Genomic DNA, 22,769 nt, shown 5'->3' on the forward strand with positions numbered 1-22,769 from the left:
TGGACCATGTTAGGAGACGGATCAGAACAAACTGGGATGTGGCACAAGCCTGTAATCCCAGCATTTAGCAGGCAGAGACTGAGGAGGGTCATCAGTTCAAGGTCAGCTGGAGCTAAGAGCTATTTTGAGGCTAGCATGAGATATATAATAAGCTTTTGAGTCCAAACCAAACAGTTGAGAACACAGGAAAATTGGTAGACAGGTCTTCAACCCTATCTAGTCATTCTGTGCTTATAGTTAATGCCGAATCTCTATCTTTTATATATACTTAAGTGTTTATAAAATTATAGTCTTGAGTTTTACTTCAAAATTATCTTCATATGAGGGAGTGGTTGAGATCACATTAATGAGACCAGCCAGGAGTTAGACTGTTGAAACTGGATGATGAGGCTCTATGTATATATACTTTACACTGTCCATCATTTAAAAACAAAAATTAGAACCATAATGTTACTATAATTAAAAAAAAAAATCAGCAAACCTGGGTGATTTAGAACCACCAGCCTGCCATTCAAATGGAAAGGTTCAAAGGGGCCAACCACTGCAAGTTCCAGTATAAGTTATTCAGTCTTTAAACCATGGAAATAGACAGTCTGAGCCGATCCAGTCTGTACTTAGTGTTACGTGTCATCAGCCACTTGAATACAAATATTTTATAAATGTCATTATTCTTGAGCACAGTAAAGTTAACAAGCCTGTATTTAACACTTTTCAGAATGCATTATGGATGCATTTTGACAAGTATATAAAGCAGATAGGCAGATGGGGGGTTGAGGCTGAAATCCTATTTTATCTGACCCAAATGGTAACCCAAACGGATGCTTCCTAAATGTAATGATGGCAGAAAATAGGGATACAAATTAGCTCAAGTACTCGTTTTAATAAAAATGTATTTTATTTTAAAATGCGTCTATAAAAGTAGAAATCACATACAAAAATACAGATTACTGCGACGTGTTGGCAAAAATAGCTCCCAGCTGGACTTGAGTAAGGAAGAACAGGAACTGCATGTTTGGGGCAGCTGGAGGCCAGAGTCCACCCGGAGCCCACCGTCAGCCCATCACTAATCTGTAAACAATAGTTTCAAGTCGTAGTTAGCACTTTAACTACTTGGGAACTGTAGCATGATGGTTCCGGTGTTACACTTTTTAAACTGCTCTTTCGGTCTGAGCAGCTAGATAAAGGCACTTCATATTATTGTTGTAACAGTAAAATTTTTGATGAAAAAGTTAATAGAAATGTATTGCGGCTCTGTCGTAGTCAAAAGAGGTAACTGCATTGATTTTTTTCATTTTCTGAGAAACACAATTTGATCTTTTTGCTTCTGTCTATCAGATGTTAAAAAATGCATCTGTTATTAAAAGGTTTAATGCCCAGTGAGTCTTAAAAACTTAGGTGACGTGCACGTACATGGTGCCGGCCGCTCGGAAGCTGCCCACACCTGCTTCTCGTGCATTTCTGATGGAGAGAAGCCAGCGGTTCTACCTAAGGACTTTAGATCCAGTAACCTAATGGGCAGTTTCAAGCCATCGTTGTGAAAGACCACTTAAAAGAGTTTCAAGTCCTTGATTTCAGAGTAATATAAAAATAACTGCACCACTAAAGGAAGAAACAGCAAACAAGATCAGCTCAGAATTCTATCCGACTTCTCAAGAATGCTGATTAGAATTATACCATAGGTCTAAAAACAAAGCAAGTAATTTTAAAAGCTAAACAATCCACATAACATACATTGATTATAAAGTTAAAAAAGCACAATTAGATTTCCTCACCTAATTTAGGATTCTGGGAACATAGCATATAATACCTAAAAGCATTAAAGCCTACTTCATATTAACCTGACTTTGGGAAACAGCCTTTTGAGGCTTCAAATCCAATTCTGTCCTTCGGGTTGTGTCTGTTTCTCATTTAGAGTTCAAGGTACACTATGCAGGACTATGCTTCTATTAAACTAACTTCACGCCTGCACACAAAGCCGAAATGTGTTAATTCCCAGAAGAGATTGCCTCAAACGCTACCAGCCTGTGAGTCTTTCCATTTAGCTCACCACATATAGCTTATTGTTCTTCAAAATCAAGTTTTATAAAATACTGAATAATTAAATAGATAAAAAGTTATGACAAACACCATGAAAACTGTTAGACGGGGTAATTTAAAAAATGTGATTCTAAATAGACTTAATCTGAAGGGCACTTGGAAGAGTTGGCTCAAATTTTGCTTTAAAAAGCTATTTTGAAATAACGGGTTCACCTAAAATTTCCAAAGACCTAACACATAGCCTCTGAGGGCACAGCACTGACGGAATTGTCTCTATATTCTTAAAAAAGCAACACTTCAGAGCTCTCCCTTGCAAATGGCCCCCTAACATACATGCATAATGAAGGCTAAGGTAAAACCAATAGGAAAGGTAACCAAGCTCTCCAGCAACTGGATTTGCTGCCCATGTTCCTCATTCTGGAGGAGGAGGAAGAGGAGACACCACCCTGCAGCAAGCACTTCAGACACAACTGGGCTTTTGCAGAGTCAGTCGGCACTTGATACCCCAAATCTCCGGGTTCTTTTTGCTGTCCATAGTTGGCCTCGCAATGGTAGTGAAGTAGGCACAATTAATCTGAAGATGAGGAAGGGCTTCTCTCAGCAGCTGAAGGGTACCATCCGGCACGATCCCAAAAACTTGCAGTGTTTTTAGTGTGGGAATTTCCCCAAGTTCACTGGGAAAGGAAGAGGAAATGTCAGGATGTATGGCAATTATTAGACTAGTTATTATAACCCATCGTTTATAATTTATATCAGTCTACCAAAAGGCAGCCTAAAAACATAATCTATAATAAATGATTTAAGGAAGTAACACAGGAAACAGCAACCTAACCCATGTGGGTACAGGCAACAAGCCTGTGTGTCTTACTCCATGTGGCTCCTGTGGAACTATGAAGTGTATTAATATTTTTAATCGGACCGAATTTGCCTCCTTTTGCCATTCTTGATCTATATAGATCTCTGGAAGGGTTACTGTGATGTGAGCTAGTAAGTGAGGAATGGTAAAAGTAAATGTTTCACTGTGGTGTCAGTTGGAGCCACCCCAAGATCCACACAATGTAGGAATCTGGCCATGACCTTTATTTGAACTAGGCTCTCTCAACAGAAGATACCAGCAGCATTGATGGCTTCTTAGTAATGATGCAGCATTAACAAAACCTTACTGCAGCAGAACCCACCAGTGACTTCCTCAAGGTATTTTTCACATAGTACTAAATAGACCACAGATGAAAAAAAAATGGGGTACCAATTTACAGCAGACAAGGATTCTTCTCTCTCTATTAATCTTACTGATAGGGCAGAACTTTTTGTATGTCTTTTGTGTTAGGTGACAGACAGTTGTATTAACAGTGAGATCTGGGGTCACACAAAATTGACCCTGTTTATCCAAAGAAAACACTGTGTGGTTTTGGTACTGGTTCTTCTTAACATTGGTTTGTACGCCCAGCTTCATCTCTCCGACCTGTGTTTGCTTTAGGTTGGGACACAGTGCAAAGTCTCAGGAAGAGGAACATTTATTTTGGAAATTCAGCAAAACCCGCTGGAGATCAGTGTGCACAGCAGTGACCTTACGTTGTCACAGTCGATACTTATTCAAAGCAGTTTGTACTGTCACTTGGCTGCCACTGTCTCAGCCTTCCAGCACATTCCATGCAGCATCCAAGACATCCTTCTGAAGGCTTAATCAATCAGTTCATGCCACTTACCTGCTCCAGAACTACTGATGCCTTCTAAATGGTTCTAGAAACCAGATGGTTTATTAGATCTAAGGACCATCTGTACTGAACAGGCTCCATGCATCTTCCCATTATCCCTCTCAATGTATGAATGGTACAGGTAAGCACCACAATATTTAGTGTGTGTTGTGGAATACAAGACAAACAGCAAAGAAAAGCACTATCTAAAAATAAGTGTCTTTGTTTCTAAGGGGCAGTGTGATCAGGAGGTCATAAGAGATCAACATGAATGTCAAGAGGGCATTTCATCTTTAACTTCTGGAATGCAGAAACAAATACAAAAGCTGTGCACTTAGACCAGGCTATCCCCATCAACACCAAAGATGACAACAATCCTTAGAACGCCTATGTGTAGCACGAATCTTAAAAGGTCTTACTGGATCTGTGTTTCTTATTTACTAAGACTGTTTAGAATTTTGTCTACACCTACGTGAAATCAGCATTTGGGAACAGGGTCATACTTGGGAGAACTCAGGTTCTGGGCTATCCAGGCAGCCAAGCTGTGAGTCATCTGCAATGGATAATATCTAAAAGAAGAACTGGGTGGGTGTAAGAAAAAGAAGAGTGATGGCAGATGGCAGAGGAGGAAGCGTTTGTGCCGCAGCACGGGGAGAAAGTTGGGGAGGAAGGCTGTCACATGGTGCTCGGCATCACATGCGAGAAGCGGGCTGTAGAAGATGGGCCAAGACCCAATAACAAAACCTGCCACCTCTTGTGTGTGTAGGCCTCAATGCAGAAAACCAAGTCACAGGCAGCTCTGACTACAGTGGAAGAGATAGGGGAACCGGCTACAAGCCGTCCTTCACTTTGTGTAAGATAATAAAAGGATGGCTTTTGAGACTCTTTGTTCAAGTTTAATAAAAGGCATTCATCACACAAGAGGCTGAGGCTGGATCATAGGCCAGCCTGGGGATAAATACTGAAACTCGATCTCAACAACAATAAAAAAGACACAAACTTCGAGGTTTTCTCCTTACCTCATCTACACAATCCTGTTTCCCTTTAAATACAAAATGCCTTACCCAATGAACTTTTAACTTTCAATTTCAAATCAGTTTTCCCCCAAGTTGGGTTTATCATGGACTAAGAAACAGGAAGTATTTATAAGAAAATTCAGTGGGAAATAAGACCAATAAAGGAAAAAGTCACTATAGCAGGGGTCTTCAGAGGTGGGGAACTCTAAGGGTTTTAAATTATTTTAGAGTACTATCAAAGACTCATGTTACTTTCCCACTTCAGAGAAAAGGCATCAACTATTTTGTGACGTAGATGGGCTGTTCTGTGGATAGTACCCTTGAGATACACTGGGATTTCTATTAAGAACTTCAAATGCATCAGTTGCCAGAATGACTAATCTTATGAAAAGGACACCAGTGAATTCGTCTTAGAGCATCTGCAACACACTAGTATTTATATGATGCTCAAAGAAACATCCTGATGTTCAAGGACAACATCTTGTTCTCATTCCACGCTGCTGCTCTGATGGGAAACTAAAGCCCAGGATGGTCTTCTTCCTTTAAAGACCAGAGTTTGACAGTAACTCTGCTGAGCTTCACACCTATGTTGAGGTTCACACCTCAGGGCTTCAGGCTCACGCTCATCCTCGCTGATCCACGTGGGGACTACTATGCAGGCACACCATGGTTCCACTGGATAAATGTGAGGGAACACAGCCTTCCCCTTGCCTTTGCTAGAGGGAAAGCAAGCACTGAAGTACTACTGCTTAGCTTCTTTTCACAGTGAAAGAACAAACCTAAGACTCACAGATTTGCTTGAGAAAAGACACCAGGAAAGAATATTCTCCCTTCCTAGGGAGCTGCCCAGGCAGATGTGAAGCCCAGATGGCATGAATGAATGACAGAGAAACCTTTTTGTGTGGACACTGGAAGTTCCTAGGTGTTCTGGATGCTACACAGCACCAGATTTGTATTAGGGTTCCTTCCATGCAATGAATTTGAGAGACACCCAAGAAAAAAAAAATCAATCCTTTTTAGGTAGTGTTTTTCCAAACTAAGGCTCACGAGACTAGTTAAAATGATTAATTCATTCACATAATTACCAGACTTCCCAACTTTACTGAACTCTTCACAGGTCATTTATTATTGAAATTGTATGATCTAATCCAATATTAAAGAATAAATTTTTTTAAGAAAAATTCACCATTTTAGATAGGAAGAATTAGTGCTGACATTCTGATAGCAACATAAATACCAGACACTAGAACGGCCTTACTCAAGTCATAGATAGGATCCTGCTGCAGGAAAAAGGAGAGTACCCGACCACGTATAAGATACTGACCTCTGGTGCTTTTCAATGAAATGGCTATGCATTTACATTTGGTATAAGGAAGACTATTCCAGCCCTTTGAAATGAAATAAGCAATGCCTGGAGATAAGAGACTTAGTTTTCATGGACCTACATAATATACCTTCTGTTCAGATAGCGCCAGACTCTCATACACATGTGCCAATTCTTCACCTTCCTTGGCCATCTGGGACTCTCATCACTAGGCTATAGAACTTTTCCTGTAAGCCTGGACACAAGCTCTAAGAACGAACGGGAAACATTTGAAACAATCCCACTCACATCGGGTCTGCCTCTCAGGCTCACAGTGAGTTCCTTAGAGGCAAAAGCTTCCTTTTGTAGGTCCTTCACAGATATTAGGACAGCATTCTAACACAGTGATGCTGACAGTTAAATAATAAATGTTAATGAGCTCAGCCAGTTCAACTCTGCCAAACATTTTGTGAACTATTTTGATATTCCTTCCTAGACATTTTGTAGCATATTAATATTAAGGGTCACATTGTGAACATCCATTATTAATGATGGCTTTTACTAGCAAGTATTCGTCCCTGTTTTCTACCCGCATCAACACAAAACATACTTACAGTAGAGTTTCAGGTATTATATCATAGCACCGGCTGAGTGAGAGGTGTTGGAGGTAGTTGAGTTGAAAAAATTCTGGAAAGCAGTCATTCTTTAGCATGATACTGTCACTGTAACAGGAAGGAAGGAAGATTCAAAATCACCCGTAGACTGCGAGTACTTAATGCCTTCATTAGCTCCTTTCCCATGTCAAAAACAACCGACAGACTCCAAATTTTCATCTAAAACACAGTACCTTAAGTCGAGGCGGACAAGGTTGGGGCACCGTTTAATTAAGGTACAAAGATCTAGGAAAAAGGAAACAAATGTGATGGTCACTGTCACTGCTAAATAAGGAAGGAGAAAAGGGATCTGCGGTCACTGCTGTTCTTCAACATCACACTGGAAGCTGGCAAGTTCTTCACGTAGAAAGTTCCCTGCCAAGAAAATCCATGCGAGCACCTGGGAGTCTACTGTAAATGTTACAGCTGTGGGAAACTCTAAATAACAACTATTTATGTAGCAATACTAACAGGCTGGAAAAAGAAAGGGCAATCCTACTTCATGAGAGCCAACAAAACGCCAACAAAACCAGATGCCGTATATACAGGCAAATAATATTCTATGAAGATGGCTCTTCAACTTAGGGGAATCATGAAATATTTATTTAAAAAACTGTTGTACCATAATTGTAAAAATGAGTTTCCAGCTCAAATTACAACCCAGTAAATTCCATATGTGTTGAAGTTTTAAATGCATTTTTTTCAAGGAATTATTTGCAGAATCTTGGGTTAGGTAAGGAGTGTATAAACAAAGAAAAACCACATAATCTACAAAAGAAAATCTGAAAATTCTACCATTTATACCAGGCATGTTTGTGTACACTTGTAATCTCAGGACTAGGGAGACAGAGGCTGAAGAATTGTTGAAAACTATAGACCACTCTGGTCTACACAGCTCGGTCTAGGCCAGCCAGGGCTAGATAGTGACACTCTGCCTCACAAATAAAAACCTAGCAAAAAAATCTGCATGTGAGAGTGTTTAGAGAAGTATCAGAAAATGGTATGTATTCAACATAAGTTAAACAGATGAACAGTCTTATGTAAGAAAAGAATAAGCAATAAATCAAGAGCATCAACGTATTTGTAAAACAGATACGGAGCAAGAAATACTTGAATAAATAGCTCCTTGGGGTGGAGAGAGGCTCAGAGGAGGTAAAGCTGTCAAGTCTGACAACTCAAGTTTGATCATCCTGGAGCCCACATGGTAGAAGAAGCAGAACCCCAGCAAGTTCTCTGATCCCCACACATTTCCCATAGCACACTCCCTCAGAGCCCCCACTTTCCAAAATAAAGCAATGTAAAACAAATGCCAGGAAATGTTTGCATGAAAAAACAAAATGCACGTAGATTCATAGTGCACTATAATCATAATCTGGTCAAAACCTACACGCACACAAACTCATATAAATACAGCAAAGGAAAACAGCTTGAAGGAAATACTGTGAACTGTTAATTGCCGCTAGCTAGTACTGACATTAGACACTTTGCAGAATTTGGAGGAGAATGACATGAACTGAGCTTCTTAAAGCAGAAAAAAAGATGTTCCTTATTTAAAACTGACGAACTCCATTGAATGTTTGAATGTTTACTTTCACAGTTATGCCAGTAGCCACATATTTCCCCCTATATTTTGCGGTTTCAAATGCTTTCTCAGCATGCTGATTTGGCTGTGTGATAGTCACCCCAATTTATGTTGAAGACAGTCAGCGTCTGCTCTAAATCATCTTGTTCCTCACTCCTTCCTGCGCTCGTACTTCATAACCCCAGGACAATGACTTAGGCCCAAACCTTGGGAACCACACTCAACTGCTTGACTCTTTTCCCATATCCAGCCTCTCACCAAATCCTAGTAGGTTACCTTCCCAAATGCGCCCAGATATGTCATTTCTCAGCACCTTCAACGTTGCCACCCAAGTTTCCCAGCTGTTCTTCCTGATTCACCAGTTCCCCACAGCCTGTTTTCAACATGGTGCCAGAGTGACTAGTGGAAAGTCAGACCTGCCACTCCTCCGCTCACCACATTCTACTGGCTTCGTCCTTCTGTGCTGGCCACCTAACCTCTGCTCTCAAAGGCCTTCAGCCTCGTGGTCCTTTGTTCCAGAATGTTCTCCCACAAACCTCTGTATATTTTCTTGTCTAAATAAGAAGTCCTTTCTTTGACCATTGCATCTAGTTCCAGAATGTTCTTCCACAAACTCCTATGTATTTATCTCTCATGCCATCAGAGGTCCTCTCTGACCTTCTACCTATCCACCCTGCTTCATCTTCCTCCTTAGAGTCCCCCTCCTCCCCCTTTTTGTTCCCCTTTGGTTTTTCGAGACAGGGTTTCTCTGTGTAGCTTTGGAGCCTGTCCTGGATCTCACTCTGTAGACCAGGCTGGACTGGAACTCACAGAGATCCACCTGCCTCTGCCTCCCTAGTGCTGGGATTACAGGCGTGCGCCACCACCGCCCAGCTTAGTTTCCTTTCTTTAAATATTATTTTTTATTCTCTCACACAATACATCCCAACTGCAGTTTCCCCTCCCTCCACGCCTCAGCCCTCTCCATCTGCCCTCTCCCTCAGATCCACTCCTCCTTATCTTTTCAATTCCATTCATACCATTTAGGAAGCCTGCTCACCATGGATCTGTCTGGCTTTGTGCATTTTTATGTTATCTTGATTTCTCTACTTAGAAAACGTTGAAGTACTATGTAGGGAGAGTGATGGGAAATCGAGACATGGGCCGCAGCTCTTTACTCTGTCTCTTTGCTGCAGACAGTCATTTGCAACGGTGGTTGTTCAAATGTGATTTCTTATATAGGGAATGGACTTAGACCTCTGGCCACTCACAAAGACCATTTATATTTCCTATGCTCTTACTTATTATTAAGCCCCAGAGAAGGAGTTTCTAAATACTACTTAAACGTTAAGAAGCATTTCAAGATGTTTGGTTCACATCTCTTTAAGAATAAAAGCTTCAGTAAGAAATTACCCACACCCAGGTGAGCCAACAACACCCTTGGGACACCAGACAGGGTTGGTTTGAGAACCTAAATTAATGTGACTTTGCAGCCCGATTGAATATTAGCTGGAGAGAGAGCTATGAAGGTGTTTAAAAAAATTTCCTTTTGCAACCACTTGTGTGTGCAAATTAAGACTTAGTGTCATATATACAACACAAAGCTCAGTACCACGGCTGCTACCTCCCCGACTTCAAATGCCTGTGTTCATCAACTTTGTCTTTCAGACTGAATTGAATTGAATTGAATAGTAGAAGGTGTAAATATGAACCTATTAGCTGGGTTCTAGCAGGAATTTTCAATCTTAACTGCTGACATTTTGGGCCAGATGACTCCCGAGTTAATTTTTTTGTGCGGTTCAGCAACATTTCTGGCTTCTAACCACTAGATGGCAGCAGAACCCCTGCGCTGAGACAAAACACTGTCCAGTCTTCTCAAAGCTGTTCCTAGTTGAAAACAACGTCTCAGTCTTCCTTTTGTATCCCTGGGGTTTGACTCCAGGATCCCATTTGGGTACTCAGATCCAAGGATACTGAAGTCACTCTGCACATCCTCTTGCCTGCTTACTTATAGCACCTAATATTGTAAGTGTGTAGTCATAACACTGAACTGATGAGTGTCTTTGCCAAGTCATTCCATGTTCAACCCAGATGCATTTTTCCCCCTGAATAGTTTGATCCTGTAATGGTTGAATTTGGATGCAGAACCCATGGATACAGAGGGCTGACTCTACTGCATTTACCTACCTTTTTACATCAGGGTTCTTCAGAGTAATTGTGTTTATTAAGAGTAGTTCTGGGATTGGGGAGATGCAAAGTGTTTGTAACTACAAGGGCTTGAGTTTGATCTGTGGCACCCTTGTAAGAACACTGGGTGGCAGAGCATTCACCTGTAGCCTTAGGACGGGGTAGGCAGACACAGGCGGACCCCGTGGGGCTTGTTTGCCAATCAGTGAGAGACCTGTCTCAAATAATAAAGTAGGAGGGCAGGAAAGATGGATCTGTGGTTAAGAGCACTTATTGCTCTTCTGAGTTTGGATCCCAGCATCCACAGGCAACTAAGCTGTAACTCCAATTCCAGGAGGTCTGCTGCCCTTTCCAGTCTCTGCAGGCACTGAATACATGTGTGGTACAGGCATGAATACAGGCAAAACACCCATACACATAAAATAAAAAAATAAAAATATGTAAGTCTTTTTTTTTTTTTTTTTAAGGTGGGGAAGCACTGATGAAGTCACTCAGTGTTGACTTCTGGCCTCCAAGTATAAGTGCACGCACGTGTGCATGTACACACACACACACACACACACACACACACACACACACACACACTCTCTCAAGTTACTTTAAAAGATTCTCTGTCTAGATCCTGGGCTCACAGCTTGATGCCAGCAGGAGCTATTCACCTTTTACCTCTCTTCCGATGAACCACTCCTCTGTTGAAGACAGAAACAGCATGTGTACTGGACTAATAAAGGAGACAGTCGGTAGCAGAAACTTCACAGGCATACCATAAAGCAAACCTATTACTGTTACAGCCTCAGTGGCCCTGGTCTCAAAGCTCTAACCTGTTTTCTGGAGGTTCTTTCGGTAGCCACTGAGGTTGAGCTGGGTGATGGTCGCTGATAAATGTGCCACGGCTGCTTGCACATGTTTTTCAGTAAACTCAAAGCACCAGGAGAGATTCAGTTCATCCAGTCTGCATGAGAAAGGGTAATAAGGAAAACATGAACCCGTCAGAAGGACTAGGGGGACTTACTTGGTACACGCCAAAAAAATAAAACCATGTTCTTTACAACTTCATGCACAGACTGACCACCTGTTCTGTGTCATTCATTTGAAACTGCGTTCTTGAAACATATATATGCCTGCAACTTACCCAGCAATTAGAGCAAAGGCTGGAGCAAATACTGCCTCCTTTTAGGGATGCAGGTCGAACATTGTAGCCTGTATGTTTCTTTCTCAAACCACCTAAGTTGTTATCAAAAAAAGCACCCACAGCTATCAACTCAAATGTTTTATAAAACCCATGACTGACAACTAATAGGAGAGACAAAGATGTTACAAAAATCCCTTTCATCCAGTTCTCCCCGCGAGAGCCAATGAGTTTCAAAGTCAACATCTACCTCCCTGACTCTGTATCTCTGCTTACTGAATGTAGTGCTACATATTTTGTCTGCCTTGTAACATTCTGATCCAAAGGCAACTTGCTTTTGAGAGATCATTAACATAGATACAAATGGTATACCAGAAAGACAGAGACAGTTAATACAAAGAGTATATATGCATGGTATACTGTGTTTGCCATACACTACGACTCCTCTCACTTAGCAGTCCATGGGATCACCCATATTACATCTGGCTTAGTTAGGTTTAACACAACCACAATGACAAACACCTTCATCCACTCCCCTTTAACAACAGCAGAAAAAAGGGATCCCTATCCAAGTACCCTTCCCTTACAAACAGACTTGGAGTTTAGCCTGAAAGCTTTTGTGGAAGATACCACATTGCCTGAGTCAAGACCGTGGCATCGCTCAAAGTCCATCCAGATACCCCGATGTGAAGCTTAACTGCGCTGGATACAGCTCCGATCTTTCCTACCTGCAACAGCTGCTTAGCAGCGTGGCCACAGCGGATTCAGAAAATCCAGAGCACCCACAAAGGTTTAGTCGCAGCAAGTTTTCATTCTGTGCGAGAGTACTAGAAAATAGAAAAATGTCACAGGAATAAATCGCATCAATGGTGAGTCCTTGTGTGTGTGTGTGTGTGTGTGTGTGTGTGTGTGTGTGTGTGTGTGTGGTGGTGGGGGAGTAGGCAAATAAAATTTAATTAAGCACACAAGCTTTTGACTCAGAAGAGGGCTTAAAATCTATATTTCACTATCTCTTGACACAACAGAGGGATTTGCTTCCGTTACTCAAGTGCAAACTGGCAAGGGCAGTTATCTTTTTGGTAGGGCTAGAAACAAGGTCAAATGATATAATGTACTGAAGGATTTGCAAAGTACTTGCAGGGTAAGTGCACAAGAAACACCAATGAATGTATGTTTTAAGTTCAAAGGCTTGCTTCCCCGGATTAGGGAACCTCGATGATGAAGAGCCACTGTTTTGGCGTTAGGTCTTGGCTTGGTACTGATTAACTGTGTCAACTTGGACAAGCTACTCAGCCTCTCAGAAAGGGGGAAGGGTAAGAGCTTACTGTAGGTGCTTGCTATCAGAACTACTTTTAACTTTTACTTTAAGTGCCACATGCTTGCTGCCACTCTTGTTCCATTCTTTCTGTCAGGCTTCATTTGGTCTCATCGGAATGATGAGATGGCCTAACTCAGTGGCCTAACTCCTATGTCTAAATAACCGCATGTGGTGCCCAGCCCATTAATCAAATATGTCTCAATCTGACATGGCTCTTCCATTTTCAGAACCACGATGCACCATGCTTCATGGCCTCTTGGCAAACTACCAGTCTCCACAGAAGGCCATTATAATGTAGGCATGAGTCTCCTCATCTCTCGATGGCCATGCTCCAGCCAACTACCAGCTACTTAGGAGTCCAGAAGAGCAGCAGCTTGGCTGGGGTTGCTTCAAACGTCCTATCATTTCTGAGATCTCCTACCTGAATATTGTTAATGGCCAGCCTACAAGCCACTAACCACTCTGAGAAGGCCGTCCTACTTAAATTCAATTAGGCCTCCCTGTATGTTGCTACATAGCCAGCAATGCACCTAATGAACACTCTGCACTGTCCTTATCTATCTCACCCATGAATGAGGCACACACCACACACTGTTTGTCCTGTTATCTATCACACCTAGAGTAGGGGCTGGCAGGGGGTCAGTATTCAAACTTCTTGATTATCCTGGACAGTTCTGGATACTTGGTATGACCTTCTGGACATGTATAGAAGGACACTATAGTCACACAAGAAACACTGACATACATAGCAACCGTCTTTGTGATATAGTTCAGGGGCCACTCACTTGACAATGGGATCCGAAAGTTGCAGGCCTTCCAGGCTTAGATTCTGCAGCTTGGAGCACTCAGACAGAATCCCATGGAGGTTTGACACATTTATCACTGAGTTCGACAGGTCCATGTGCTGTACGCGGAAAGAGCTGAATAGGAGGAGAGAAAAGAGGCCCTGTAAGGTTCACACGAGTCCATTCAGATGTAATCTGACCCCTTCCTGTCCCCACATGAGCAGGCAATCACAAATGAGACTAAATACACATTTTTAAATACCGAATAAAGAGCTGGTCGTAAAACAAATTGCTTCTAGCTAATTCCCATTCATTTTTAAAATTCAAGATTTTCCAAGTGTAGATGTTGCTGCCAACATGGTCCCAGCCAGAAAATTAATAGGCGGATAGCACAAGAATGAGCTGGGTCCACATGCCCAGAGAGTGAGGTAAGCCTGTGATGACTCCTGGTTGCTGATGGAGGCTGAGTGGAAGAACAACACTGTTTCCTAAGGCAGGGTGGACAGTAGAGGAACCAGTTTTAATGGGAGGCCATGTTTACTTTTAGATACGCTAATACTGAAGGACTCAGAAGCAGTTCAGGTGTGGAAGCTTTTTAGGTCATTAGAACTAAGAATTGTGATGAGGACCAGGCTAGTGTAAGGGTTTGAGGATCCTGAGCATAATCTGTCATCCTGTGTGAGAGCAGCGTGTAGAGGAGAAGGAGGACAGATCCTGTGTGAACAAAACATATGTGGGGAGAGGAATGGACAGTGGAAAGAAGGGGGAGGTACTAGAATGGAGACATGTTCTACTGTCTTTAGCTTGCTTTTCTTGTCCATATCTAGCTATTCTTCTTAGGCATCAGATAGCACGAAACCTTAGTATTCCATAATTTGCAGCACCAGAGAAGTATTTTTTCAAAACAGTCTACAAAACAAAAACAGAAGGCATTTTTTTCAGGTTGCGAATCTGTCCGTGATAGGACAGAAAGTCCAGGATGCAGGTATGAAAATACTCCCCCCCACTTTGTTATGGATGGGCAGTGGGGATGGAAGCAGCAGGCTTGCATTCTCTGATGTGGCCCTGATCCAGCTCTGGCCCTTGAGATTCACAGCCCTACCTGCTGAGCACTCATACTGGGTGGCTAAATGCACAGTTTTCCTTTTGGAGAATGGGATGAACCCAGGTTCAAGTATGTGCTAGACAAGTACTCTAACACGGAGCCACATCCTCAGATGTCTTATGCAAACATCTCTGACGCTAGGGAAAGCGCACCAGTAGCTCTTAAAGCCATGCTATGCTTCCAGCCAGAGTCCACATGACACAATATGCAACTGACAGCCCACACTACAGATGGCCTGTCACAGGCTTAAGTTTCAACAAAGAAAACAAGGTGTATGAGCTGTTTTCACCTCAACATTCAGTCGTTTCTCTTTTACCTGAAACTTTCACCCAACGGTTGCTCCATAAACGATCGTGGGCAGCGGAAGGCAATCACCCCTCGAGAAAGCAAGCGGACGGTCACATCCGGGTGCAGATTTTTACCTGCGAGGTCGAGGGACTGCCAGAGAGACTCATCGAGCCTAAAACAGAGAAGGTGCTTGATTTGGTGAACTGGCCACAGTGAATTCTGGGGGCCCTGGGGACCCATAAAAGTCACTACAAACATGGAAGCTATGGCCACCAAATCTCCTTAATGCAAATCTGAAGAGCTTCTGCTTCCATGTTGACGATGCAACACTAAACATTTCTTGATTACAGTATCAATATACTTCCATCTTTCTCTTTCTAGTTTATCAATCTCAATCTACATTATCAAATGCTAAAGCTAGAACTGCAAATAACTTAGAATTGGAGAATAAAATCCTATCATTAAGTGTAATATGACATGTTTAAAAATCACTTTAAAATGCTTATTACTAGTTGAGTAAGTTCCAAACTTCCTAACTGCTCTCCAAACTATTAAGTGTTGACAGGTTGTCACGGTTATCAAGTTCCATGAAAATATAAATGAAGGAAGAAAAGTTGGTATTGTTTTATGAGACACATTGATCACACAACTAGGAAAAAGTCACAGACTGGCTCTGTTCCATATTCATGTGGACAAGTGTGTGTGTGTGTGTGTGTGTGTGTGTGTGTGTGTGTGCACATATTTATATTAATGTTAAAGGAAAGAGGTGAACACTACATTCTATGTTGGTTCTAACATAAAAGGGAGGTTCCAAAAACTGGACTGAGCTTCAAGCCATGTTTCGTCTTAAAGCTTTATTTTTATTTACATGTTAATGTCTGTGTAAGCAAATGCCATGTGTGAGGGTGCCCTCCGAGGACAGCTGGAGTTAGAGGCACTTGTGAGCTGTCTGAAGCGGGTGCTGAGAAATGAACTCAGGCCCACTAGAAAGGCAACAAGCCCTCTAACTGCTGAGCCCCTACAATAAGAGTTTTAACATCCACAGTTAAATTCAATTAAGAAAGCAAGAGGAAACGTGAAGTGCAAACACACGAGGGAACAGTCTAAATGCCTTAGTACACTAGAAATTTCCCTTTTAGACATATCTGAAATAAACACTTCATTGGCCAGCTTTGAAATAACTTTGTTACAAAAAAATTGCTAGTATATGATTTGACTATTAAAAGGTAGACTAGAGACAGGATGTCCTTAAGAAAGTGACATGCTTTGTATCTTTTTCTTGTCCACACTGAAATCTACTTCAAAAAACAACAACAACAACAACAACAACAACAAAAAATGAGAGCAGATCATTCTAGATTATCTCAGATCTCAATGTCGCTCCTTTCAAAGAGTAAACAGTAGCTGGCTTGGTATTCTAGAACAACCCAGGACAAGTCTTGAAGCATTCACTTTGCCCCCAAATAACACCATGTTAATGTGGAAAGGGGAAGATGAATTCAGCAGCCACCCAAATCCTAAGCCAACTGTAACTAGTTACAGTTAAGGCTAGGGAGCTAACAAGACCTCAGTCTTATTTAACACAGTACTGTTCTAGACTCTGTAGTTTCTTCGCCTCATGAACTAGAGTCATACAAAATTGCCAGCCTGTGTGGAAGATTAAATTTCCATGTCAGTTATTATTCTAGCACAGTGGAGATGATTACAGAACCCAAGGGAAGATATAGGTCAAGTACACAAGTACAAGTACACTCAAGTAGACACAAACAAGTCTTGGGAGCTAATATACTATCTAAGGATGAGTAATAGTGTTCTGGATTTGGGAATTTTTGCTCAGGAGTATATTTTAGGTACTTGAGCCATACCCACACCCATGGAAAAATAACTGGAAGATTATGGGTATGTTAATTTGCTTGCACACAACAGATATAAGTATTTAGTGATTTATAATTAAAACATCATATAGATTGTATACCTCAAATATGTAAAGTTTTTATAAAGGTTAATAAGATTTTTTTTTGCATGGTGTGAACAAATGTATATCTGGTGGGGAAAAAAATAAGTTCCTTAAGTGGGGATGGTGAAATGTAGCCACTACTGTGCAAACTTTTTCATCCCCTAAGAAAACTGCCTAGGCTTGGGCCTGGGAGTGTATGTAGCTCAGATAAAAGCTCTTGCCTCACATGTCTGAGGCACTGGGTATAATCCATAGCACACCAGAGAACAATAAAAACAACAAAAATCCCCCCATTTCATCTGTCACTGCCTTACTGGTTCACTCCCCACAACCACACACAATTTAAGTGTAGCTAAGAGCCAGAGAAGACTACCACAAACAGCCCTTGTTCAGCACATGCCTATGAGCCAGGCAATGTACTTTTCAATTATGGCCACCTTACATCCAGTGCAGCCAGGCTCAGAAGTGACAAGCAACTTGTTCAGATCATGCAGAGCATTGTGGGAGCCCACAGAGGTTTCCTAGTGAGAACTTACTCAAGGTCTGGGAATCTGAGCTTGCATTACCCAGCAGGGCTGCATAAGGGGATGATTTGACCACAGGTGTGGTTACCGGGTGTTTGGAAGGGGTTACACTCGGCTGTGCTGTGTGCTTTGATCTTGCAAGGGGGAGGTCTTTTGTCGCTCCTCTTGGCGTGTTATCAAAAGCCTTCTGAATAAACCTTCAAGGCTGTTGGGTATTGATCAAGGCCCTCCCGAGGCTATCCTGTGTTTCTGTCTTTCTTCTCGTAAACTAGGTCTTTCTTTCTATCTGATACCTTCTTATCCTTCTCTCATAAGAACCCTTCAAAAGGGGAGAGCTGGCCTCTCACAGAGTATATGTAGAAGAGGCTGGGTTCACACTGTCCAAGGTCAGAGACTTGTAGCCCTCCCCCACGCTCCAAGCCTGGTCCTGGGCTGTGTTGCCACCCTTCATCTTGATCCTCCCTTGATCTTAGCATAGCACCTGCCCAAGCAGGTGTACACCTGGCAAACAAGTGCAGAGCTGAACACAGGGCAGAGAGGCGGTCAGAAATGGGGTAATAGACCTACGGGAGACTCCTCCCTTCAACTGGGAAATGAAGAAACAGACTTCTACCTACAATAAACAGGTGTCTAGTTGGCTTGGGGTGGCTGCGTTCTACTTGGGTTTTGGTTTCACCAGACTCAAATGAGCACAGAACCTTCTCCCTGCCCTCCCCTCCCTCTGTGTCCCAAATGGTGAAAAATACTCACGAGAGGCGGTACCACCTCTTGCAGACTCCAGAGACTCTCAGCAGCTCAGGGAGGCACAGGCAGGAGAAGATTCCAAGGAGCAGCTCATCTGGAAGCGAGTCCCAGGAAACACCTATGAGGAGGCAAAACAGGGTTTCCATCACTAAATCCCTCCTTGTCAAAGTCACAGAGTCTCTTTGAGAGTCTTATCAGGCACATGCCACTTAGCTTAAAGGGAGTTTCAACCAAACTAAATGCTTCATCCTCACATTTATTTTTCCATGTCCTACACTGACTTACACACTGTGGTGATTTGAATGACATGTTCCCTCGTGTTCTTGGACATTTGAATCCTCGGTCCCCAGCTGGTGGTGCTGTTTGAGTAGGTTTAGGAGGTGTGACTTCATTGGAGGAAGAAGCATGTCACTGGGGTGGGCTTTGAGGTTTCAAAGCCCCATGCCACTCCCAGTGAGCGTTCTCTGCTTCCTGCTTGTGATTCCAGATGTGAGTTCCCAGCCTGTCCTGCAGTCATAGCTGCTGCTTGCTGCCAGGACTCCCTGCCATCATGGATTCTAACTCTTTGGAACCGTAAGCCCAAACGAACTCCTTCTTCTGTAAGTTGTCTTGGTCATGGTGTTCATCACAGAAACAGAAAAATAACAAAGACACACACCCTGATCTGAGCATCCCACCTTCTCAGCAGTGAGACTCAAGAAACATGACTATTTTTCCTCTTGTTATTCCCCAGGTCACTAGCTAGCCAAACACTGGCAGGGACACCTTGATTAACCCTGAAACAGAGCAAGTCCCCAGCCAGCTAATATACTGGGATGCTTGAAGCTACGGAGTGGTCCTCTGGTGTGGACCTATAAAGAAGGCAAATGACGTTTCCTCCATCTTGGAGTACAGAAGGCACTTCCCAGTCCATCACCTAAAAAAGCAATTAATTTAGGAAAGATGTTCTCATCCCCCCCCTTGGTTTTTCGGGACAGGGTTTCTCTGTGTAGCCATGGCTGTCCTGAAACTCGATTTGTAGACCAACCAGACTGGCCTCGAACTCAAAGATCTGCCTGCCTCTGCTTCCCAAGTGCTGGGGATTAAAGGCGTTCACCACCGCTACCCAGTTCTCATTACTTAATTCAACAGGTATTTCAAGATTCTCTACTACCTACAGTACCAAGTATCATTTCAAGTGCTAGGGGAAGATCAGCAGACAAAATGAAGACGAATGAAATACTTCACCTCCAGAAAGCCAATGTGTTACGGTAGGAAAAGGACAACGATACACAAAACAAGTACATTATGTGATATGTTGAAAAGGATGCCAGCTATGCAGCAAAATTCAGCCAGGTAGGGAAATTCAGGCACAGCTATCAGGTTTGAACATAGCTTCGGGGAGGGGTGGGGGAGGGTGTTCCTGGGGCAGTGATCGCTGAGTCAGGATGGGCCAAGGCAAGGGAGCAAGCCCAATGCCTGTGTTCTAGACCCTGGAACGCCTGTCTGTGTTGAAGAACAGTGAAGAAGGGCAGTGGTGGAAGGTGTAATGAGGAGCAGGGGACAGGAGGCTATGGAGAACGACCTTTGGCTTTGAGTTAACAAGGAACTACTGGATGACTGTGAGCACAAGCTTGCCAGAACTTCTGTCATGTTCACTGTGCACAGATGTGGCTGTGCACAACAGACTGGAGTGGGAGGAAGCTCAGTGCACCTCTTCTCTGTCTTGGAAAAGGAGTTTCTAGGGGTCCCTCCACAATCCTACCTCCAGCTGATCTAATTCAGGGTCTCTACCTTCCTGTCCCCAAGACTGAAAAGGGACCCCTATTTGCAGGATCTGCATCAACCGGGCACTGTGAGCAGGGGAAGATGCCTCCATGGAGGAGGGCACTGAGGAGGGTGGCACATGTGGCAGCTGCTGCCCCCGGCAGTCTTCCTGGACTGTCTTTCTGAGACAATCCCACCTGTCTTTCAACTGCACCCTTCCTTCCTTCCTTCCTTCCTTCCTTCCTTCCTTCCTCCCTCCCTCCCTCCCTCCCTCCCTCCCTCCCTCCCTTTCTTTTTTTTTTTTCCTTTTTTCTTTTGGTTTTTTGAGACAGGGTTTCCCTGTGTAGCTTTGCGCCTTTCCTGGAACTCACTTGGTAGACCAAGCTGGCCTCGAACTCACAGAGATCCACCTCCCGAGTGCTGGGATTAAAGGCGTGCGCCACCACCGCCTGGCCAACTGCACCCTTTCAACAGACACTCAGCTTACATCCACATTGCTTAGTGCAAGGCTCAACCTTTTCCTGCCACAGCTCAACTCATTCTTTAATCTGTTGCTTATTTGGAAATGAGTCCCAGCCATTGGAGCCTACTGGAATTCTTAGGATGAGTCATTCTGGGTTGCACCTGGATGCTAGTCATTGAAAATAAAATTGCTCCTAAAGGTCCCCTCCTATGGGAAGCCTCATGGTCAACGGCGGTCACTTATGTACATGATTTCATTATTCACTCATCTCTTTAGGTCCCACTGGTCCGCAAGATCTTGCGAAGGAAAATCTGACTTGTTTTCACATTACTAGGAACTAAAATTTGATCCATGCATATATTCACTGAACACGAATCCCACCATTTGTTCTAGGGACAAAGAGAACCTAAGCATAGCCCTGATCCTTACTCTGTTTAGAATCTGAGAGACAGACATTTCAAGGGTCATGCTTTGGCTACAGGAGGGCCCAAAATTCTAGGCAGCATCTAGGGCAGATGCGTGGTCAGGGACGTTTTCTGGGAAGCAGCGGCTCCTCATTGCTCAATCAAGCCTGCTGTGGTCCTTTTTTTTTTTTTTATCCATTTTCAACATTTGAGACATGGTCTCAATGCTTTGTACTCCACTGGCATTCAACTCACCGCGTAGTTGAATGATGGCATTCAGCTTGCACTCCCAATCCTCTTGCCTCGACTTCCCAAGTGCAGGAAGTTGAGATTTTCCTATGATTTGCAGAGACCATCCTGTTCCCATCCCCAGTGTATCTGAGAATTACTACACTGAGAAAGAACTCAGCTCTCAATGGAATCCTAGCCATGATGGTCCCAGTCTGTGAAGCTGAGTAATTGAGTCTCTCTAGATCTGTAGGAATGAGAATAAACAGGTTTACCCAGAAAAGCTATTCAGTGTGGAGATAAGGTGACGTAAGAGATTTTAAATAATGAAGTTAGAGAGGCAATCTTCCCTATCCAGACATCCCTATCTTCTTCACTAAATCAGCCTATTTTCCCTTCTCTGATTTTTTTCTTTCTTTTTGATGCTGCTTTGAATATTCATGAAGAGGCAAAACCCAGATCAATCAGAGGAGGGCCTGTACAAATGCTGCACGGGATCTACCCAACCCCATTCCTCCCTCTATCTGAGCTGACCATCTCCAGAAGCAGGTCCTGAGGGTCTGACTTGAAGGAGTTTATCTGGCACATAGTGACAGGAAGCACTGGAGAAGCGGGGAAGACAGACATGGAATGGAGGGAGGCCAGCTGTGGCACGTTAATAAGCAGCTTGTCTATAACCGGTTTAGACCTTCAGGGGTTCCCGGAGACCATCTGGAACCTGCCTCTGAGCTGTCCCACCCGAGGGGATGGGTGCTGGAGTATGAGTTCACTAACTGCTGGTGATCATTATTTCTGGGCTCAATGTTAACTCCTCAGCCTCCATGCCCAGAGAAAGGCCTCAAGCACATATGCATCTGTGTTCAGGAGAGCTCTGGGCACTAAGGAAAAGGTGAGTTTGCAAGGGACTATGGGGTAGTCAACAGCAGTGTCCATTAAAGATGACTTGGGGAGGGAAATTAGAGAAGCATGCCCAGAAATGCAAGGCAGGAGAGAAAACTATATGATGACATTTGGTGCTTCCTGTTTTATTAGGAAGATCTAAGAAAGCAGAGAAAACAGAACAGTAGGAAAGGGTCTGTTGAATGCAGAGGCAGCAGACCCAGGCAACAAAGCCTGGCAAGAAAACAGTCCACTCTAATGAAGGCTTTGGGGTCCAGCTTGTCTCAGATTTCAGCTTAAAGGACACCTTCTCCGAGAAGCATTTCAAAGTTACCACCAAAGTCCCACACCCGGGTTTGCACATTCAGCAATGTGCAGTGGCTAGCATGTGATTGTCATTTGATAAATATTGCTAAGTGCATCGAACCTTTTATTCCTCTGTTAATTTTTAGTGTGACTGGCTTTTTTTAACCAATTAATTACTACATGCCTAATGCTAAGAACAGAACCTGATACTGAACATTAAAAACTGCCTGATTTACATTTCATGTAGGAATGACTATTATCTTAGAGAATGCTGGTTTTATTTTTAAATATGGGTAAGACTGTTGGCCTTATCAAACCAATTTCCTCATTTGAACAATAATAGATTGGCTTGTAACAAACATCATAGATGGTTTTTGATTAATAAACTCGTTTGGAGAGCTGGGAATGAGGCACAGCTCATGTCCAATAGCCTCAGGGGCAA

At 43.0% G+C, this 22,769-nt stretch overlaps 1 protein-coding gene across 2 annotated transcripts in view; it reads right to left on the reverse strand.

Moving 5' to 3' along the window:
* Nucleotides 1-882: 882 nt before the first annotated feature.
* Nucleotides 883-22,769, reverse strand: part of Skp2 (S-phase kinase associated protein 2) — a 30,072-nt gene continuing 8,185 nt past the window's right edge. For both annotated transcript variants that reach the window (XM_036207287.1, XM_036207286.1), the window contains 8 exons: nt 18,308-18,419; nt 15,105-15,248; nt 13,684-13,818; nt 12,309-12,407; nt 11,273-11,403; nt 6,898-6,949; nt 6,665-6,772; nt 883-2,711 (listed from right to left, as the gene is read on the reverse strand). In XM_036207287.1, coding sequence (XP_036063180.1) covers nt 2,498-2,711; nt 6,665-6,772; nt 6,898-6,949; nt 11,273-11,403; nt 12,309-12,407; nt 13,684-13,818; nt 15,105-15,248; nt 18,308-18,419 — 995 coding nt within the window. In that variant the 3' untranslated portion in view covers nt 883-2,497. The remainder of the gene's footprint in view (nt 2,712-6,664; nt 6,773-6,897; nt 6,950-11,272; nt 11,404-12,308; nt 12,408-13,683; nt 13,819-15,104; nt 15,249-18,307; nt 18,420-22,769) is intronic.

Source organism: Onychomys torridus, chromosome 15, assembly GCF_903995425.1.
Source record: "Onychomys torridus chromosome 15, mOncTor1.1, whole genome shotgun sequence".
Classification (NCBI taxonomy): domain Eukaryota; kingdom Metazoa; phylum Chordata; class Mammalia; order Rodentia; family Cricetidae; genus Onychomys; species Onychomys torridus.